Below are 22,312 nucleotides of genomic sequence, written 5' to 3'. Positions count from 1 at the left end.
GGGTTCACAACTAGGTATCGCTGTGCTAGCACTGCCAGACAAAATACAAGATATTCGGTGCGTGGTCGCACTGGTGGAGAAAGGGGCTTTACTCGCGGGTGGGAACCCCCCTATACTCCCGGTTATACAATCGGGACTACGAATCCAGGACTAAAGATGCCCATCTTTAGTCCTGGGTAAAATAACCGGGACTAAAAATCCATCTTTAGTCCCGGTTGATTCTTTTTTTTTCTCAAATTGATCTGCTCCCTAAATATCCTCAATCATATCCTCAAATTATCCACAAACCAAACTAATATCACAGATCTGGAAAGAAATGCATCACAGATTAGGAAGAAATGCATCACAGATTCTCAAACAAAAAATACATCACAAATCCTAAAAGAAATACACCACAACTCAAATACATCCCAGATGAAATCCAATATCACATACATCACAGATCAAATCCAATCCAATATCACATACATCACAGATTAAATCCAATGAATCACATATTAAAAAAAAATCCGGCAGCAGAGGGGAGGGCGCCACCGGCCTCCTGTCCTCTCGCCTCCGTGCCAGCACGGCCGGCCGCCGCGCCCGGCCGCCCGGCCGTCGCCGCTCCCGCCCGGCCGCCCGCCACGCCCGCCGCGCTCGCCCGGCCGGCCGTCGCCGCTCCCGCCTAGGCACGCGCCCGCCCAGCCGTGCCGCTCCCGCTCGGCTGGCCGCTCGCCGCGCTTGCGCGGCCGGCCGGCCGGCCGGCCGCCGCCGCTCCCGCCCGCCCGGTGCTCCGGAGAGGGGAAAGGGGCGAACGGGAAAGGAAGGGGAAGGGGAGAGGAAGGATCAGATGGGGAATGAAGGGGAGAGGAAGGGATGGAGAGGAAATATTAATGAGAGGGGAGAGGAGATCGAGAGGAGAGCGGATAAAGATGGCGCACGCGGCTCGAGGTGTTCTTTCCTCCCGGTTGGTATAAGCAACCGGGACTAAAAATAGATCTTTAGTCCCGGTTGTTTATACCAACCGGGAGTAAAAATAGTTAAGGTATATCTTGAACCTGACAATTTCTTGAACCGGGAGTAAAAATGATCTTTAGTTCTGGTACTAAAGATGCTTTTTAGTCCCGGTTTTTATTAGAACCGGAACTATTGTGAAATTTGGCTGACCGACCAAAGATGGTTTCTCCACCAGTGTCGACTGGTCATTGCGTCTACCTCCGATCATCCGTAACAAGCGTCAAACGTTGATGTGGTTCAAAGAATGCAACATCACCTACAGCCGGCTGCTCTAGCACAACACACTCATCGGAGCTGCCCGTCGGCACATTGTGTAGAGAGTAGAGATGTAACCGATGCCTATAAACATCAACAACTCCTCGCTCGAAGGAGAGCAAACACAACGGCGATTGCAAGCAGGCACTATCACTACAAGAGGAACCCTCTTTAGCAATACATATATGTATTGCTAAAAGTCTCTATAAGTATTGCTAGGGTCTGCACCAACGCATTTAATATGCGTTGCCTATGCTGCCGTTGCTAGGATCAATTACAACACATAGACAACCGTTGATAACAAGTGGAAATAAGCGTTGCTACTTAGCAACAATTTTAATAGGTTTCAGCAATACTTATATATGTTGTTCCCTTGAGAGATGAACAGTTTTATATAATCTTAGCAATGGATATAATCAAGTTGCTGCAACATGTACAAATATTGTAATTTGAGCTATCCACTGTAGGTGGCCTTTGACCAATTATTTTGTCAGGCAAGAGACCCATGAACTCAAAGCATGCACAAGTGGCAATAGTCCAATCAATCATGATAATCGATTATATATTAAATATAGTATTTTGCATTACATAGACAATCATCAGTATAATTCATGGCATTAAACCTTTGTTCAGAACATTAATGCAGAAAATAGAATCTAAAGTATATAAAAAAACACATCTTGTTGCCCCCATTCTCCACCTTGCAGCCATCATCATTCCGTGACATGTACAGGTGACCTAGTTGCGTACTAGCAGTCACAAAATTTCCCCCACATCTTCACCCATTTATCTTGTCAACCTATAATAGAAAAAATATATAAGCATTAATATACCATTATGAAGACGAAAAGCACATCTCCGAAGTAAGAAGTAAGAGATAGGAACATATAAAAATTGCAGGCCACGCAATTTCAAGTCCTACAACATGACCAACAATTTTGTAGCCTTTGTATGGCCTAATCAAATCTTCGGATTTTGCCAATGCAAGATCGACATGAACCATTAAAAATTCATTTCCTAGCTCAACACCTCCAACTCTGCGTGTTGGATCACAGCTTACAATAGTGGCAAGAGCCACGTTTGTATTCCGATTTTTCCAACTTTTTAAGAATACTTTAGTTCCAACCTGAAGTGCATAATACATCCATCAATATTATCAATATACTTTAAGAAATTCAAGTATCATAAATAATTTCACAGTAAAATACCTCCATTGAATTGTCAGTGATAAAGTCCATTTTGCTGCACTGTTGTTCCTATAAAAAAAATTGGATCATGGTTTGCAATTTAACCACAAGATAGAAAGAAAGAAAGACCAAACAGAGCTAATTATTGTTCTCCAATTCAATCATAATACTAGTGAATCATGCATGTTATAGTTTGAATGGACTGATATTTGTAAACATGGTGAATAAAAAAACAACCTTGTATGCACCACCAACTTTATGTGCATGTACCATATGGCTGTCCTGATTGTCAGGTTTCTTGTTCTATAGGGGAGGGCAACAAATTAGTGCTAAAATTATATATATTAAGAAATTTTACTTTCAAACTTTTCTATCAAATAATTTTTGAACTCAATAAGAAGTGAAAACTAACCTTGGCACAAATAATCTCCATCTGTTTCCCATGGTCATTTAGGCCAAAGGTTCGTTTGTTCTAGAATAAAAGAATACATCACATTGTCATGAACTATAGTAAACATTCATAGTTAGTTACAAACAATACCAAATAATATAATGCTATGTATCCATGATAACCATATAATAGGATGCAACCATGGTGAGTTCAGAATAAAAATATAAATTGAAAGACAAGGACCTTGTGTGCAGTAGCATGCTTGGTTGGTGGTGTCTTATCCTCATCTTGAGCATGGCTTTGTGAATTCTGTTGTCAAAGAGAGCATATATTCCCAGTTACAAAATAGTGCAACTATTCCCATGTATAAAACAATGAAATTTATGTATATTACCATCACAATGTTTTCCTGTTCAACATGACAAATTTCTTGCAAGGGACCGTCACCATACACTTTCTATCACAGTGGAAAATAAAAGGACATTAAGACCAGATTTTATTAAACTATTTAGACTAAAATGTTAGCAAGGTTTACCACTGTTGAATTGTCAGTTAAAAAGTCCATTGTGTTGCATTGCCGTTTCTGAAAAAATAGAGAGAATTTACAGTAAAAACCAACATGCTGTGTGTGCTATTTTAGTTGTTGTGTAGTGTTCAATAAACAGAAATAGCATTTTGAACTTGAAACAATTAGACTAACCTTAGAAGCAGTACTATACTTGTTTAGGCTTGGTCTAACAAGCTTGCGGGTAAGGTTCTCTTTGTTCTGCAATACAATTATTATAACTAGTAAATCATGTGTGTTATAGTTTCAAAGAGCTTATATCTGTAGACATGGTGACTTAAAGTGATGAAAAAATAACCTTGTGTGTACTTGTAACTTTGTGTGCATTCACCATATAGTTGTCCTGGTTGTCAGGTTTATTGTTCTACAGTGGAAGGTAACAAATAAATTTTACAAATCTATATATACATTTATATATCGAAATTAAACTACTTTCAAACACTTATTGACTATGGCATTGAGTTTGAAAGGATAAAGAGAGAACTTAATCAACTCACCTTGTATGCACTAGAAATACTCTTCCCTGGTTGCATAAGCTCATTCTGGTCCAAATTTCCTTTGCGCTGCAATGGAATAGGTCATAAAATTGGCACAAACTATAATGTTCCAATTATTTGTTTATGTTTGCACAGGAAGTAATCTTCCTTTGCTTCCCACTGTGATTCTGGCCCAAAGACTGTGTATTCTAGAGTAAAAGAAGGCATATGATTATAATGAATGCTATGTAAATAATAGTGAATATATATATAATAATATTTTAAATGCAAAGGCAAGGACCTTGTAAACAGTAGAATGCTTGGTTGGTGGTTGCAAATTCTCATCGTGCACATGGCTTTGTGTATTCTATTGTAAAAGAGAGAAAATAAATGCTATTCCCAAGTAAAAAAACACAGCTATTCCCAGTTATAAGATGGTGCTATATCACATTACCATCAAACTGTTGTCCTGCTGATCCATAATGTTTCCCTCCTCAAACATACAAATTTCTTGCGAGGGGTTGTCACCATACACTCTCTGTCCATAACAGAAAATGAACAGAGATCTATACCACAGTTTATGAGATAATGCAGAAAATGTTATGATATTTCTTCCATAAAGATACATACCCTCCTTTTTGAATTAGGTACGTCATCACAAATAGCTTTTTTATTTGTAGATGCTCCATCTAAACCTCCCTGTAACTTCAATTAGGTAAGTTAGATGCATTCATTGGGTCACACACAAGTTCATATAATTTTTTTAAGACTCAACTCCCTTAAATTCACCTGATTCTTTTGTGCCTTTTCCAACTTGGTTGCCTTCTCTTTTAATTGTAAAAGTTCAGCATCATTATTCTCAACATGGCGTTCTAACTTTTCCATCTGCAGTCTAATAGCCATTACATCTTCACTGGAGTTATCCTCCACTGTAGTAAGATTTATATTCTGCAAACGTCGGGAAGTTGGCACATCAAGCACTTGTTTAGGCTTTGGAACTAGTCCAAGACCATGCACACGCCCAGGCTTGTCATCTCCTAGTATTTGGTTCAATGCATCTCCTTTCCAAGCAGTCTTTCCTTTACTAGCATCCGCTAAAGCTGGTTGTTCAGCTATAAGTCTCTTCAAATTATCCTAAACATATGAAAAATTAATACGAATAAAACAACATATGAGAATAACTGAAAAATATCTATGGTTGAGTGTTAATAGTATACCACATGCCCATTTATATTCTTGTCACTTTTGCGCTTGTGTGTGTGGACATAAACAACAGCTCTATGTGGGTACTTCTTTGCAGGATCTTTTTGTCTCTATGGAACACATGACCAAATCAGTAAAGTCCTAATAGTAGCTATACATGCTTGAAATGGAAATAGATGAATACTATTCAAGACATGTTTTACCATCTCTTCTCTTGTGCGAGCAAAACTCTTTGTCCCTGCTGTGTGAATTGCCTTCTTCTTTTGGCAGTTTTTCTTATTCTGCTCACTTATTCTCTGTTATGGTCTCGTAGAGTTAGCAATCAAAAAAGAATATTGCATTGTTTTGTTTAGTACAGAGTTCTAATTTGTAAGACCATTACAGAAATGAATATGGTATATGTACCTTCGATTTCTCGTTCATCCAATGATTGACAAGAGCAATCCACTGGTCAGAAAGCACACCTTCTGGGACATTGTTGCAATTAGCTTCCTTAGTCTCATTCACATCAAAATACAAATCTTTTAGTTTTGCTTTATATTGCCGCCATCTTTCTCCAATTTTTTTTAATATGAACTCTTCCATCCGAGGAGCATAAAGGAATCTCATCTACATATAGCAACACAGAAACTCATATGGCCATATGGGGATATGCATAACATAATACAAGAAGTTAGCAAAAATGTTGATCTGAAAAGGAATTACCTTTACTTGCTTAAGTATGTCCTTTTTAACTTTTAGTTCATTTGTATTTTTCTCTCTCTTTCCTATTACATATCTCCAGTCTGTGTAGCCTAAGCTACACAGACTACCATTCCTAGCTATCATTCCAAGAAATTTACCCAAAACTCCAGCTTCTTCCCCTACCGCCTGATTGAGATCATTGCATTGTACCACAATTCTAAGCCCTTTCGGAAGGTTCCAAACATCTTTCAGTTTTGTCTTGCCACGTGTTTCAGGTGCTCCATTTTCAACTGTTCGGTGTTAAATTGCGAAGACAAAAGTGATCCTTAGTAATCAGGGATACGAGTAATAATGTCATTATTTCTTACCATTAGGACTATTAAACTTAGCAGTTGCCTCGAACATTAATATCAACATCAGTATCTTCATTGCCTTCATCATCAATATCAACATCGTCATTAGTGTCTTCATTGCCTTCTCCATCATTGATATCAAAATCGTCATCAGTGTCTTCATTGCCTTCTCCAGAATCATCACATACAGTTTTTTGTTCAGATGGTGTGGCAAGCTGTGGAAGGGTATTTTCTTCTTCAGTCTGTTCCTCTGACAAATATTCCTCATTGCTCTGAACAATACGCCTTCTTCTACTCCTTGCCATATCTCTTGCACCCAAAAAAAACCTATCTGTCATTTATGGCGTCGAAAGTATATCATTCTCATTTCAGAAGTAGGACTGTGCTGTACATAGTTTCAAAAAGAATAATTTCAGAATTGATTATACCCTGAGCCATTTTGGATTTGTTTTTGAAGAACAACAGAGTACTGTTGTCCCAAAAGTAATGCTATAATATGGATCTGTTTGTCATACTCACTAATTCATTTGTCCATTTTATAGGCCAACAATTTGAAACAAGTAATGGGTAGAAATAACAAAATTTAATTGGCTGCAAGGTAAAACTAGATCACATATTTATTGCTTACAGTTGTGTGAAGCCTAGCTGTACGTAGACCAGGCTCCTTCAGCTATGGACGGTCAGTGCATCTGACTCCAAACCTGAAAATACAACATATCAAATTGGTAAGTATTGTAGTACTGGAAGGGAATTAGCCTCCATTGCAATTTGGCGACTCAGAGAGGTAGTAAGATGTGCAGAGGGAGGCAGAGATTCCAGGGCTTGGAAACATTGCCGCTAGCCGCGCGGCGTGGAGCAGAGCGAAGTGGACAGCCGGTGTCGGGAGGTATAACCCGCATCAATTGCAGTGCCCCGGTCACCCGGCACATCGGCTGGGGGCGTCTCCGGCCCGCCGCATGCCCTACATCATCCATGGGGCATGGGGGTCGCCTGCTCGTGGCTGTTAATCGGCAGGAAGGTGCGACAGCAGTGATGGCTGGTACAGCAGCCGACGGAGCGGAGCGGTGGAAGATCTAGGAGCGCCTGCTTGGGGCGGTGGGTCAGTAAAGTGCCCGGCATCTTACCTACAGATCAACACCGATGAAGACGAGGAGGAGAACCGTAGAACGACGGGAGAGTTCGTAGGAAAGGGGAATCCCACAACAGAGGAAAGAGATTTACTCAGGGAGTCAGGATAGAGGAAAGAGATTTTTAGGGGCAGTTGGCTTGCTTTTCTCGATGGGGAAGGTGGGGGCAAAAAAAAAGTTGGCGGCAAAAAAAAGAAAACAGAAAAAAATTGCGGGAGCAAAAAAAAAAGGAGGGAAAGAGTGGAGGGAGAAGAAAATAATTTTCGGAGAGGCATAAATTGCTAAATTCAGATCGATTTGGGGTTGATTTGTCCGTCAAACTAGTTATTTAAATTATATTAGCACAATCAAAAAATCACATTTTATTTCATTGTCGATCTTGTCCGGACAGACCGCATGAAAAATTATATATAATTAAATAACAGTGATTTAATTTTTTTAGCACGACCAAAAAACAAGTGTTTTTTCATTGTCGGCCCGGTCCGGACAGACTGGATGAAATTCGGACGTAACATATTTTGGTTAGTTATTTAATTTATCTAAGCACGACTGAAAAGACACGTGTTTTTCCATTGCCAATCCGGTCCGGACAGACCGCATGAAAAAGACATGTAATATATTTTTGGTCCTAAAATATAGTTATTTAAAAAATGTTAGCACGATAAAAAAACACGTGTTTTTCGTTGTCGACCCGGTCCGGACAGACCGCATGAATATATATATATATATATATATATATATATATATATATATATATATATATATATATAAAATTAAATAACAGTGATTTAATATTTTAGGACAAAAATACCACGTGTTTTTTCGTTATCGACCCGGTCCGGACAGACCATATGAAATCTGGACGTAAAATTTGTGTTAAAATAGTAGTTAGTTAATTTATAACGACCAAAAAAAATTGTTGACCCGGTCCGAACATACGGGATGAAATTCGGACGTAACATATTTTTGTCTTAAAATAGTACTTATTTAATTTATATTAGAACGTCCGAAAAGACACGTGTTTTTCCGTTGTCGACCTGGTCCGGATAGACTGCATGAAAAAGTGGCATAATATATTTTAGGTCTTAAAATATAGTTAATTAAAAATGTTAGCACGACAAAAAATTCATGTGTTATTTCATTGTCGACCCGGTCCGGACAAACCGCATGGAAAAGAGATGCAATATATTTTTGGTCTTAAAATATAGTTATTTAAAAAATGTTAGCACGACCAAAAAAATCACGTGTTATTTCATTGTCGACCCGTTCCGGATAGACCACATGAAAAATATATATAATTAAATAACAGTGGTTTAATTTTTTAGACAACAAAAACCACGTGTTTTTTCATTGTCGACACGATCCGACAGACCGTATGAAATCTGTACGTAAAATATTTTTTTGTCTTAAAATAGTAGTTAGTTAATTTATCATAGCACGACAAAAACACGTGTTTTTTCGTTGTCGACCCGGTCCGGACAGACTGGATGAAATCCGGATATTCTTAAAATAAGTTTTTGAATGGTTTATTTTTAAAATTTTAAAATAAAAAAGTTCAAAAAATTAAAAAATTTCTGGGGCAACAGAATTTTTTTTCCCGTTCAAGGAGAGGAAAAAGTTTTTAGGAATTGACACTAGAGAAAAATGAAAAGATTATGCATTTGCTAGTTCTCGAACTAGAGTTGTCAATACAGTAGAAGAAGCTAAGTACCACTAGGCTATGTCCCCCTTTATTTATTTTTTCACGTTAGCTGCAATTGAGAATGTAAATAGACTTCTCGAGGTATTTATATAAGATGGAAATTTAAATTCTGTTAGCACGACCGAAAAGGCATATGCTATTTCGTTGTCGACCCAGTCTGGACAGACCGCATGAAATTGAGACGTAAAATATTTTTGGTCATAAAATAATAAAATAATAGTTATTTAAATTATGTTTGCAAAACTGATAAACCACTTGTTTTTTCGTTGTCGACCTGGTCTGGACAAGCCGTATAAAATCATGATGTAAAATAATTTTTCTTTAAATAATTGTTATTTAATTTATGTTAGCACAACCGAAAAACCATATGTTTTTTCGTTGTCGTCTCGGTCCATACCATACTGACTGATCGCATGATCAAATCCAGACGTAACATATTTTGTCATAAAATAATAGTTAGTGTGGCCAAAAATATTTATATTGAAAAAATAAGTTTTCGATCAGTTTAATTTTAAAATTAAAAATAAAAAGTTCAAAAATTCTCGTTATCTGGCCAGCTAAGAAGGATAGGGAAAAAAAATTAGGAATCGCCCCTAGAAAAAAAATAAAAAAAATCTAGGCTGGCATATTTGTTTTCCTCGTTATCTAGCCAGCTAAGGAGAGGGAAAAAATTTTAAGAATCGCCACTGGAGAAGAAATGGAAAAAAACGCATTTGTTAGGATTTGAACTACAGTCTTCGATACGGCTGAAGAAGCCATGTACCACCAGGCTATGTCCACTTCATGTAGGAGTTGTCCGTTCGACTTACTTATTCACGTTAGGTGCCATTGACAACGTAAATAGTTTCCATTCACAACGTAAATAGTTTTCTCCAGGTATTTATATAGGTGGAAATGGTATAACAGAACACAATAGATGCAAAGATTATAAACGCCCATTCCTTTTTCTCATCATATAAACAATATGATATCCTAGATATTTAAAAATAAGATCTAACCACCAATTCTGTATATAACTAATGTAGAACATTATTACAGGACTTATGTATGCAAATAAAAAGTTGAATCGATCTGGCTCAATCACTTAGACAATCCAAGGAAATATACGAATGACATTTTCGTCCAGAAAAGCTATTGTGGTGAAGAAGCCTTCATCGCAGTAAATCTCCATCCAAAATTACTGCCATAAAAATAAAGTGCTCCCCAAGTGAAGATATAAACAATATAAGGAAATCATTGATAATGGACAGATAGATAGTGAAAAACCTTCATAACCTCACCTTTAATTAGTTACTATGTTATTGACAGTTGTTCCTTCTATATCTCTTCGAATCCATGTCTGACCATCATGTGCACTGTCAAATAGCTCCCCAAGATTATTGACATGGTATGGTTCGCATTCCACATCATTCCATTCTTCGCCCAGTTCAAATACATCTCTAGGTTTCATCTTCCTTACAATAGACCACCCTGGATTTAAATGGTCTTCAATGTAAAACACTTGGTCGACTTGATTTGCAAATACAAAGGGCTCATGCTCAATCTTTTCACCGGTATGAATTTATTTGAGAAATTCACAAGTGTGCAGCCAAACATATCTATTTTCACTCCTTTTCCTTTAGTTACATCGACCCATTCACATTTAAACAACACAACTGAGAAATTTCCGTAGTAGTCTAACTCAATTATATCAAGTATCCTTCCGTAATACATGATATCACCAAGGACAGGGTTAGTATCACTGGCGGACGTGTAGCTCGATGTTTTTGCAGTCACAACAATTCCACTGTTTTGAGTCACCCTGTCATAACGCTTTGATATGAACCTATACCCACGGGTATTGAATGCTCTATGTCATTTTGCTACCTCAATTGGTCCACGTGCCAGCCATCTAATATCCTCATCAATACTATCGATACCTCTTTGATTCTCCAACTGCAAGATCTACACCAAACCAAAAGATGTATTAGTTGTACTCATATTTGAAAAAGAGAAACCTAAATTTTGAGACTTACATGATCTCTGAACCAATCAGGGAATTGTTCATTTTGCATGTTCTCAATGTTTTTTGGAGTTAGCCTTTTGCGTTTCTTCCTTTGCAAATTAGCAGCATGTTCTCTGCAAAACAAATAAACATAAATTTGAAGCAAAACACTTACAACACATAAAAAAAAGGCTATGTTAGGACAATACGTACTTTAGATATGGCACTACAGCATCACAGTTGTATAGCACATATCTATGTGCTTGCAATTTCTCTCTATCAGTTAAGGAGTACGCCGATGGTTTTCCCAATGGTTTTCCTACTGGAGGAAACAAAGTGGATTCTTGCCTACTCATGGGAGTCTCAAATTGATCTGGTTTGTCATTATTCCTTGATGGTATGTTATGCTTGGTAGGGAAACCTTCCAAGTATCGCGAACAAAATGCCATGCACTCATCTGCCAAATATGATTATGCAATTGAACCTTCTGGACGCGCTTTGTTGCGAACATTACGACTTCAATTTACCTAGGTACCTGTAATATACATACAAGGCACAAAACTAATAAGTTAGTATTGTATCATATGACATATGAGAAATATTATAAATTGTATGCTAATATATTTTTAGTACCTTTCAATAAAGTACATCCATCGATAGCAAACTGGCCCAGCAATCTTACATTCAGTAGCTAAATGGACGACTAAGTGAACCATAACAGTGAAGAATCTAGGAGGAAATATCATTTCCATTCTACACAATGTGATTTTTGCTTCTTCCAAACGGTCAAGCTCATCAACATGGAGAACTTTTGAACATATTCCTCGAAAGTAAGCAGATAAGTCAAACAAGACAGATGTGACTTCATTGGGAAGAATACCCCTCAAAGCAATTGGCATCAATTGTTGCATTAGAACATGGCAATCATGTGTTTTGAGCCCATGAATTTTTCCTTCAGCAGAGTTCACACATCTAGATATGTTTGAAGAATAGCCATCAGGAACTTTTATATCCCTAAGAACTTTACAGAACAATTGCTTCTCACTTTTGGACATAGTAAAGCTGGCAGGTGGTAAGTAGAACTTGCTTGAAGTTCTTTGTTGTGGATGGAGCTCCCCTCTAATGTTCATTTCCTTGAGATCAAGATGAGCTTGGAGATTATCCTTTGACTTTCATTCTAAATTTAGAAGTGTACCATAAATATTGCATCACATCAAGATTATGCCGAAGAAGATTGACATCCTAGTAAGGTAGTGTGAATAAACTACTTACTGCCTTATAAGTTTTTGACTTCTTAAAATCACCGATAGAATTTATTTCATCCAATACCAGACGCCCATAGTAAGTCATAGGCTCTGTACTAATCTCTGTGGTTCCATCCAAAGAATTTCTATCAAAACGAAATTCATGATTAGGTGGCAAAAATCGACAATGACCCATAAAACAAGATTTCTTCCCATGTGCCAAACGTTTGGACCATACATTTGGACCACAAGGCGGGCATGCAAATTCTCCATGCACCATATGTGAAGCAAGCATTCCTAAAGCTGGCAAGTCATTTATAGTCCACAGTACAGCTACCCTCAAATTAAAAGTTTCATTTCTAAATGCATCATATGTGGAAATGCCATTGGCAAATATGTCTCTTAAATCTTCTAGAAGCGGCTAGAGGAAAACATGAATGTTATCTCCAGGACTTTTGGGCCCAGGAATTATTAATGGCATTAGAAGATTAGGTTCCTTCATGCAGAGCCATGGTGGAAGATTATATATTACTAAAACAACTGGCCAGCAACTATAGGTAGAGCTCAACATACCATATGGGTTAAACCCATCTGTAGCTAACCCAAATCGTATATTACGAGAATCAGATGCAAATTGCTTGAATCTTTTATCAAAGTTCTTCCATGCCGGAGAATCAGCTGGATGTCGAAGCACACCATCCTCTACTAAGCGCTCTTCATCATGCCAACGTGGGAGCGATGCTGTTTCTCTACACATGAACAATCTTTTCAGCCTCTCCTTTATTGGAAAATATCGTAAGACTTTGATTGGTGTTGCTTTCTTTCTTTCTTTCTTCGTTAACTTGGTTTCTGGTTTTTTATCTTTCCATCTAGAAGCCTTACAAGTTGAACAAAAATCATCATTAACCTTCTCTTTCCAAAACAGCTGACAGTTATTGGGACATGCATGAATTTGTTGATAATCTAGACCAAATTTTGAAACCACCTTCTTAGCCTCATAAAAGTTTTTTGGCAATTCTTTTCCATTTGGAATTGCCATGTGAAGAATATCAAGTAGATCTCCAAATGATTTATCACTCCATTTGTTCATGGATTTCATATTGAACAAAAGCACTAGCAGAGATAAGTGTGATAGTTCACATCCATCCCATAAAGGCTTCTTTGAATCTTTCACCAACTCATAAAATGCTTGAGCTTCTAAATTTGGTCCATCAGTGTGTGTACATGGCGAATCTGCAGAATCACTCATAGGCATGTCGTCATACACAGTCCTAAGTGAGTCATTAATTAATTCGTGCATGTTAGCACGCATGTCTTCATTGTGAGGCTGTGGTTGTTGGTTCCTAATTTGCTCCTCTGAAGACTCACCATGAAAATCCCATTGGTTATAACTCTGAAGCATTCCATTGCACACCAAATGATCATAGACATCATTTTTTGAAAGTAGCATAGTATGTACGCATGTTTCACATGGACAATAAATCTTTGTATCCTCTAACTTATCTTTATATGCAAATTCAAGAAATCCATCTACTCCAGCTAAGTACTCAACAGAACCTCTAGGGTAGCGCAAAAGAATCTTGATGGTTTCTAAATCCATTTCGACCTATATAAAAAAATTTGATATTTCAGGTTCTTGTAGATAATAACAATGACAAGGAATTGTCTCTTATGATCATGATGTAGCAAAAATAGGGCAATTAGAAAAATACCAGTATAAAATCAGTGTCAGCTAATTTTGTCACAACCTAATAGACCTCCTTTATACACTGAAACAAAAGCTTTTACTCTGCAAAAATAGAGAAGAGTTAAATCAATTTACAGAAAAAACATCCAGCAATCTAATGTCAAAGCTGTCATCTCCAAGTTAAATTCCTTACTATAAATTACCTCTAGTTAATCTACAGATGATGACTCTAGAAGCACATGCGTTTAAAACCTATGTTCCAAATATCCGTTCGGATGAACAAGAAAAATCTGCAGGTGTTATTAAACTCAATCAGATAGACTCATGATGCAACAAACCTGAATAATTAAAAAAAGTTGACATTGACCTGGATCTGACACTGACCTGGATTTGGGGCCAAATGGGGAATCAACCTATGAGAAGTGGCTAAGAAAAGGACCGTGCTTGCCGTTGACCCGCTGTCGTCAGCCTCGGCCCGTCGCCGGCCTGCCGCGGCCGATCCCCTCGCGGGCTCGCCGCCGCCGCTGCTGAGAACGCGCCGCTGGCCGTCGGTGTGCGCCGTGGCAGTGATGTGCGAGTGCGTGAGAAGAAAATGAGATGCGGTGTGGGAACAGGATGGGGCGGCGCTCTCGTGCGTGTTGGGTGAGGTGAGAGACACGAGAGGAGAGGAGAGGAGAGAAAGTGGGAGACTAAGGTTGCCTGCTAAAGTGCTAATTTCACAGATCGTATTTTAGTTGTTATGATATAAACATCTAAAGAAATCATTTAATAAGAAATGTGATTAGCTCAGTTGGTTGGGTTGCGCACATTCTATCCTTGAGACCCAGGTTCGAATCCTCTGTTTGCATCTTTGCCCCCCTAATTTATTCATATCAGGTATCAGCAGCTCGCTCAGTTATTATTATTTTTTAAAAAGCATGCTTAGTCCAAAAGTTTTAACAGGAAAAAAAAGCAACTCACTTGATAATTTCTTTTAAAAAACAGTTCGCTAGAGGTCCGAAATGAAAAATAAATATCTCACTCGATTATTTTAAAAAATACAATAAGTTCGCTTATTCCAAAAGTTTTTACAGGGCATCAAGACCATTGCAACGCATGATATCTGTTGTAAAGTGGATTCGGTCGTTGCAAGATACTCAATCTCTGCAACGCATGTTCTGCAACACATATTATCTATTGCAAATTGGGCTCACCCACTGCTAAGCGTTGCTAGGGTCGCATTTTGGCAACGCATGCTTAATGCGTTGCCAAGCATGTATTGCTAGAGGGGGGTTCTTGTTGTAGTGTATCTTTCTTAAGTTGATATCGTGCATCAAACATTCCTGGTGCCTCTCAAGCCTAGATTGGTAGCTAGTTACCCAGAGATGAGCAATGTGAGTAGCTAGCTAGAACGCTAGATTTACTTGGTAGAACAGTAACCCACAATGCTTGCAATGATGGATGGCCTTGCTGTGTGTACTGTTTGATTTTTGAAACCCCAACATTCGTCTCGATTGTGATCAGCTCGATCTCTGCTTTCTTGTCTAGATGTGGTACTGAATATATATCACAACTAGGACTAGGAGTAGTCGATTTGTTTATTATGAGGACACCTACCAGTGAGTACTTGTTGGGAGTAGTTAGAACCAACTTTAATTTTGTGAAGAAAATTAAAACGGAAACATGCATACACAATTAGTGAGACAACATATAGTATATAGGAGTAGAAGAACGTCCAAAATAGTCATTTTCAAACCGAGGGAAAATATGTAGTGCAAGCTACATATATATATAGTGAAAAATTAAAAACTAGTGTTGGATCCAAAAATGGATACATGAGATTTGTCCACATCACCAAAAATAAAAATAGAAGAGAAAGAAGCTACAGCTCGGAGGTGCGGTGGCATCGCAGAAAGACAAAAAGGAATAAACGGGGAGAGCGAGGAGACAGGGTGAGGGGGGAGAATGGATGGATATTTGAGACTTGGGATCGAAGGAAAGAGTGGTCCAGAGTTATTCTAGACTTTTTTTTTCTCGGCTCGCTGGTCGGCTCATGTTGTTTGGTGCCGGTTTTGCTCTCCATCCGGCACTAATGTTTGTTCCATCGTTCAATGCTATGCATTTTTAGGACGTGTACGAGAGTTTGAGGGGCACGAAACCCTTAGGGCATCCACAATGTGACCATAAAAGTGAGCCTTAAGACTTTTTTTCAGCTATATACATTGTGGACATGGACATAAGGCATTAAATGCTTAAAAACAGCTCTAAGCTTATAGTTGAACTTAAGAGATTAAAAAATGATATATAATGGAACCTATCAGCATATGGTTGTGAATTGGTGGTATGTTTCTTCTTTGATGGAACCCAGTGGGACCCGGCTTGTTTCTCATCCAAGGCCATAACCATTGTAGAGATAGATATAGCTAAAGCTATCTACACATGGGCCCACCCCTATCGCTCATTCAGCAACCCAACATTGAGGTTGCCCTTATCAGTGCTAGGTTTAATTCAACCGTTACTACTCATAGGAGCGGCACCCATGTGATATGTGCTGTAGTAGTGGAGGGGAAGGGCATGCACATCAACTGCCGGGACTGTCGCGCATGTATGGCAAGGGTAAGACCCTGGCTAGATATATAGGTAGAGTTATCCTAACAATGCATATACTATGTGTCAATGGAAGTACTCCCTCGGTCTCTAAATATTTGATGACGTTGACTTTTTATAAACATGTTTAACCGTTCGTCTTATTCAAATGAGTAAATTTTAGAAAACTGCAACTTTAGTGACAAAACTATCAGTTTGCTACAACATTAGCGATATGTTTCAGTTTGTTGCGACAATAGTGTGGAAAATTATCATAAAATTGCAACTTTTATGTCATACGCTACTACAGTTGTCACCTATATGTACTGTAGCAGCATATAACGTAAAAGTTACAGTTTTATGAATTTCTCACGCTATTGTTGCAACAAACTGATAGTTTTGTCACAAAGTTACAGTTTTCTAAAATTTACTCTATTCAAAAAATTTAAGTAATTATTAGTTCTTTTCCTATCATTTGATTCATTGTTAAATATACTAGTACTACTTAAGTTTTTGAATAGTATTCACAAAAGTTTTTGAATAAGACGAACGATCAAACATATTTAAAAAAGTCAACGACGTCAAATATTTAGGGACGGGGGAGTAGCTAAGAGCAAGTTTAATAGTATAGCCCACTACTAACTCCAATTCATCCGTAGCCAATCTAATAGCCAATTCATACAATAATTTCTTATTATACTATTAGTGTATGGTCTCACCTATCATACACACATTACGTCTTAGAGTCCGTGCTGCAGCTGGCTACAGATCTGTAGCCCGCTGCTCTTCTCTCTTATTTTTTATCTTATTAAAATATGTTTATAGTTGGCTAATAGTCTGCTATATTGTACCTGCTCTGATAAGGGCCCGGATAGCCAGCAGCTGACGGCCGGGCACTATAGCTAACTTGGTAAAAGGACGAGGCATGGCCTTCGGAGGCCTTGCTTGCTCTTCATGTTTGATTTTTGGCACCCCAACACACACCTCGGATTGATTGATTGATCAGCTCGATCTTTGCTCTTTATGTCGTCTATATGCATTTATGAACATATGGTAATGAGTCTAATGACTGGATGCGTTGGTTGCTGAGTACTCCCTCTGTACGTCCCATATAAAATCCAAAATCCAACCATAACATCCCAATGCAAAATTAGTAAAGAGTGAAAATGATCAAAATGCCCATCATTATTGAAAAAAGTATAATGGTGATAGGTAGGTAAAGGGTATTGAAGGATAAAATTTGGTTTTTTTTTTGACAAAATTCAAACTCCAGAAGTTGAGTTTTTTTTAGGACGGAAGAAGTAGTCAATAGTACTCTCTAGCTCACTCCAAAAGTTTAAGATATATTATATTTTTTGTTTTTTTAAAAGTCTAAGTCCTATTTGTAATTATCATGTGCTAAATTAAATTGTTGATCGGAATCCAAGAAGTCATCTTAGTACTTATTAGTTGTATGTCCATTGGTTTTATCACATTGCTCTTTGGTTTTGGTGAAAAAAAATAGTTTTCAGACTTTTGGATGGAAGGAGTATATAAAAAATCAATTGAATTTGCAGCTCCTTTCGGTTTTAACTTAATTTTCTGAAGAAGATGTTTGGACATAAATTAATTATCGAGAGTTAGCTTTTTTATGACAGCAGCCAAAAGCAAGACGGCGATGACAAGAACATATACATATATATACCAACCGAGGCTCCGTGTAAGATTTAATTAATTATTTAACCGGTAGTCAGTGCTACTAATTACATATATATACATTTTCGCATTATTTTACAGAATTTGTTTCTCTATCCATCAAGAGAATAATTACTGAAAGGCTAAGATAAAAAGGGAAACATATGCATTTCATTAGAGAAGGAATGTTGGCAAATTGTCCAGCAAATTGTCAAGTTTCATCTTTATCGATCTGTGAACCCTATCTTTGCGAGCGATCAGGCGGGTACACAAAGCAGGGCACCGAATCAGCTGTGTCTAACTCCAGAACTCCAAATCCAGTTTCACGTATTGTCCTTGGGTGTGTTCGATGCTGCTACTCCCTCCGTCCCATAATATAAGGAATGCTTGTACTGTTTGACCACTCGTCTTATTCAAAAAATTTATGCAAATATAAAAAATGAAAAGTTGTGTTTAAAGTATTTTGGATAATAAGGTAAGTCAAAAAATAATAATAATTCTATTTTTTTTGAATAAAATGAGTGGTCAAAAAGCACAAGCAAAAACTTAAAATCACTTATATTCCCTTATATTATGGGACGGAGGGAGGGAGTAGTTGATAACCAGCTGCTACAGTAAAATACAATGAAGATATATGGTGGCAGCTGTAGGCACAACGAACAGGCCCCTTGTGTCCACTGTACATGCCAGTAGGCACATCGATCGGTTAGAGGCGTACGCTGTCAGCATTGCAAACCGCAAGGCCTGCTTCGGCCCGCGGCGCCACGGCAGAGTTTACAGCGGCGGCAACCGGCAGACGCCAACCTCAGAGACTAGCCTTCGTGCATCAACGCTTCCCAATGCCTCCCAGGCCGAGATATGGAATCGATGGATGGATGGATCTAGGCCGAGATGTGCCTCAGCATTAGCTTTGCATTCATGCATACAGCTAGCTAGATGTTGTGTACTAGCACAACAATACGTATTAGGATACTACGAGTATATAACTTGTATTTGTAGAGGTCAGCAGCAAGCAATGTACTACATGTGTATGACCGGTCAGCTAACCTCTTCATTTGATTCTTCCCAAAAATATGTTATATATGCACTACCTCGTTAATTAGAGTAAGGCTAATAGTCCATTTTAGCTATTGGCTTCAGAAATACTCCCTCCGTCCCAAAACAAAAACTCATGGATTTCCGTGTCCAACGTTTGACCGTTCATCTTATTTAAAAAAATGTGAAAAAAATTAAAAAAGACAAGTCACACATAAAGTATTAATCATGTTTTATCATCTAACAACAATGAAAATACTAATTATAAAAATAAATCATATAAAACGGAGAGTCAAACGTTGGACACGGAAACCCAGGTTTTTTTTTTTGATGGAGGGAGTAGCCAACATATCACCTTTCTACATAGTATGTAGCTAGTTGCATGCTTATCTGTGCACGTCTCCCATACACACACACCTTTTAATTTTTCCAATCTCAATTAGGCCTTGTTTAGTTCCTAGAAAACTTTCTCAAAAACATCACATTGAATCTTTGGATACATGCATAGAGTATTAAATATAGATAAATTAAAAAATCAATTGTATAATTAGAGAGAAATTACAAGACGAATCTTTTAAATCTAATTAGACTATGATTAGTCATAAGTGTTACAGTAACCCACATTCGCTAATAACAGATTAATTAGGCAAACGTTAAGAAAGTTTGCCAGTGCTTCTTTCTTCTGTCTTCCACTCTCTTTCACCTACATATAGGTTTGATGTGTAGTGATTATAAGTTTGATGTGTAGATCACTACAGTCAGTCTGCTGATGTAGGTTTCTTATGGTCTAAACTAAAACGATAGCACACATGTGGGTGAGACATCAATTAATTCCATAGTGTCGCGTGCATGGTTTGGATACAGCCCTAAGATAGAGAGGTCATCGCGTGCATAGTCTTTTTTTTTATAAAGAAATTAGGAAAGCAGCCGGCAAGAGAAGGAAACTAACTAGTCATCAGATTAGCCGTCTGTCATGCGAGAAGATAAGCATTACTCACTCCGTTTCATATTACAAATCATTTAATCTTTTTTCTTAGTCAAACATTTTAAAATTTGATCGAATTTATAAAAAAATATAGTAGTATTTTCAATAAAAACAAACATATTATCAAAATATATTTAATATTAGATTTAATAAAACTAATTTAATATTTTAGATATTACTAAATTTTTCTATAAATTAGTTAAATTTAATAAAGTTTGACTAGTAAAAAAGTCAAACTTATAATATAAAACAACTTATGATCAGCCAGGGCTCTCATGTGCAAGTACACAAAGACCACCGTGATCTGCACATCCGTCACGCTTGGGTCGACATTGTGTGACCGTCAGTGGTCAGCTTTTGTACGTGCATCACACATTCCTGATGCCTTCCAAGCATACTCCCACCGTCCAAAAAAAAAAGTCAAACCGTGAGTTCCCGTGCCAACGTTTGACTATCATCTTATATGAAATTTTTCTATAATTAATATTTTTATTGTTGTTAGATGATAAAACATGATTAATACTTTATGCGCGACTTATCTTTTTAATTATTTTTATAATTTTTTTTCAAATAAGACGGACGGTCAAACGTTGGACACGGAAACCAGCATTTGTCTTTTTTTTTGGACGGAGGGAGTATACCCTAGCTATAGCTAGATGGACAATGCCTTAGTTTACTGTTTATTGTACCTACTTGATCAGTCTTATTATTGTTTATTTTGCATTTTTTGCACCTCCCCAACAATCCAGCATCCATCCAACTCCATTGATCGTTGATATATATCTCTCGCTACGTACGTGTTTAGTTCACATCAAAATTAAAAGTTTAGTTGAAATTGAAAATTAAAGTTGGAAAAGTTAAAAATTTATGTGTGTAGGAAAGTTTTGATGTAATGAAAAAGTTGAAAGTTTAAAGAAAAACTTTGGAACTAAACAAGGCCATAATGTGTTTGTGAGCTAGCTAGTTGGCTTGGCTAGCTGGGACCAGTTAAATTAAATGAATGGCTGTCTTAAATTTTCTAAAGAGTGAATCACGCAGGTACACAAAATTCACAATGTGTGCTTGTATCTTCCGTGTTACACTATGCATGATCGATGAGGCAGAAATGAATAAAGTATGTCCGTTATATGACCATATGGTGTGTTGTATATATAAGAGAATGACATATATATGTTCCTGTACCCATTGATATCGCAACATCTTTCGGGGAAACCCGATCTATTTCATTCCTGGAGGGGATGTTGCCTCGATTTTACATGTTGCTCGAAAAATATCGAAAGATTTGAATAAAATTTTGTAAGAGATGGATCAATATATGATATGCCACTTCACAAACATGCATGCAGTTCAAATTCAAATTATAAAGGTAGAAAAACATATTTGACTCTAAGTAGAATGGGTAATTCAGAGCCAAATTTGTTGTTTTTATTTTTAATTGTATAAACTGAATTCGTACTTGCATGTTTATGAAGTGATATATTATATATCGATCTATCTTGCTATTTTTCTAAAAAAAAATGATGACTTATTAAAATGCCATGCGAGGGACAAAAATTCGTTTCCCGTATTTAGTAGTAGTCTTTATCTGCCTTCCACTTATGCATTCCAGCTGCATCTCTTATTCGGGCCCAACTGCTTCTCTAATTCCACGGGAAAGAAAAACACACAAAAGAAGAAGAGGAACTCTTTGATATACCATCGTAAGAAGGAAAACCCAAAGCAAATGAAAGTTTCCAACAAAATTTAACTTTTGCTTATTTTTCTACAAAATCGAGCCATAGGAATGTAACATGGAAAATTATGATCCTTTCCTATGGATCAAAGGATTCCATACCAAAAATTCCTTACGAAATTAAATCCTTCAAAAATAACTTTAAAAGTCCTCCGTTTCAAAGGGGGGCAGCCTAATATGTTAGAATTCTAGTTAATTTTGCTTTGGGTTCACAACTAGGTGTTGACGTGCTTGTTCCACAATGAATACAAGATATCAGTATGCGTACTCCGATCGTCCAAAAAAAAGTGTGCAATGCTGATGATTATCATGCTCATTACATCGGAATATGATAGTAGTAAACATCAAGATGAAGAGCTGGGACAACGCACTTATCGTAGCTGCCCGTTGGCACATCATGAAGAGAGTAGAGATGTGACCGGTACCTGTGTACACCAACAACTCCTCGCTATTAGGAACGTGTGCAC

The 22,312-nt window shown here is 37.5% G+C and overlaps 2 protein-coding genes across 18 annotated transcripts; both read right to left on the bottom strand.

The window, feature by feature from the left end:
* Positions 1-1,784: 1,784 nt before the first annotated feature.
* On the bottom strand, positions 1,785-7,361 carry LOC4328180 (uncharacterized). 17 transcript variants are annotated; one of them, XM_066307128.1, is made up of 21 exons: positions 7,235-7,361; positions 6,739-6,811; positions 6,126-6,495; positions 5,779-6,047; positions 5,479-5,682; positions 5,277-5,369; positions 5,088-5,183; positions 4,660-5,004; positions 4,501-4,575; positions 4,325-4,408; positions 4,172-4,237; positions 3,892-3,957; positions 3,693-3,758; positions 3,530-3,595; positions 3,365-3,412; positions 3,224-3,286; positions 3,073-3,138; positions 2,851-2,910; positions 2,676-2,741; positions 2,460-2,507; positions 1,785-2,377 (listed from the first exon to the last, which is right to left on the bottom strand). In XM_066307128.1, the coding sequence occupies exons 3-21, from the start codon at positions 6,376-6,378 to the stop codon at positions 2,087-2,089; spliced, it is 2,325 nt and encodes a 774-aa protein (XP_066163225.1). In that variant the 5' UTR covers positions 6,379-6,495; positions 6,739-6,811; positions 7,235-7,361; the 3' UTR covers positions 1,785-2,086. The 17 variants fall into 17 exon arrangements, with proteins under 17 accessions (XP_066163225.1, XP_025878421.1, XP_025878420.1 ...); XM_026022636.2 differs by having other exon boundaries at positions 6,126-6,441; XM_026022635.2 differs by having other exon boundaries at positions 6,126-6,419.
* A 2,491-nt stretch (positions 7,362-9,852) lies between these two features.
* Positions 9,853-14,147, bottom strand: LOC107280118 (uncharacterized). The gene is made up of 7 exons (XM_026023052.2): positions 14,058-14,147; positions 13,880-13,956; positions 11,557-13,773; positions 11,137-11,458; positions 10,955-11,057; positions 10,220-10,883; positions 9,853-10,119 (listed from the first exon to the last, which is right to left on the bottom strand). The coding sequence occupies exon 3, from the start codon at positions 13,765-13,767 to the stop codon at positions 12,589-12,591; it is 1,179 nt and encodes a 392-aa protein (XP_025878837.1). The 5' UTR covers positions 13,768-13,773; positions 13,880-13,956; positions 14,058-14,147; the 3' UTR covers positions 9,853-10,119; positions 10,220-10,883; positions 10,955-11,057; positions 11,137-11,458; positions 11,557-12,588.
* Between the last annotated feature and the right edge of the window lie 8,165 nt (positions 14,148-22,312).

The sequence above is a fragment of the Oryza sativa genome, chromosome 2 (assembly GCF_034140825.1).
Source record: "Oryza sativa Japonica Group chromosome 2, ASM3414082v1".
NCBI lineage: Eukaryota > Viridiplantae > Streptophyta > Magnoliopsida > Poales > Poaceae > Oryza > Oryza sativa.
This window is presented reverse-complemented; position numbering and strand designations above follow the sequence as displayed.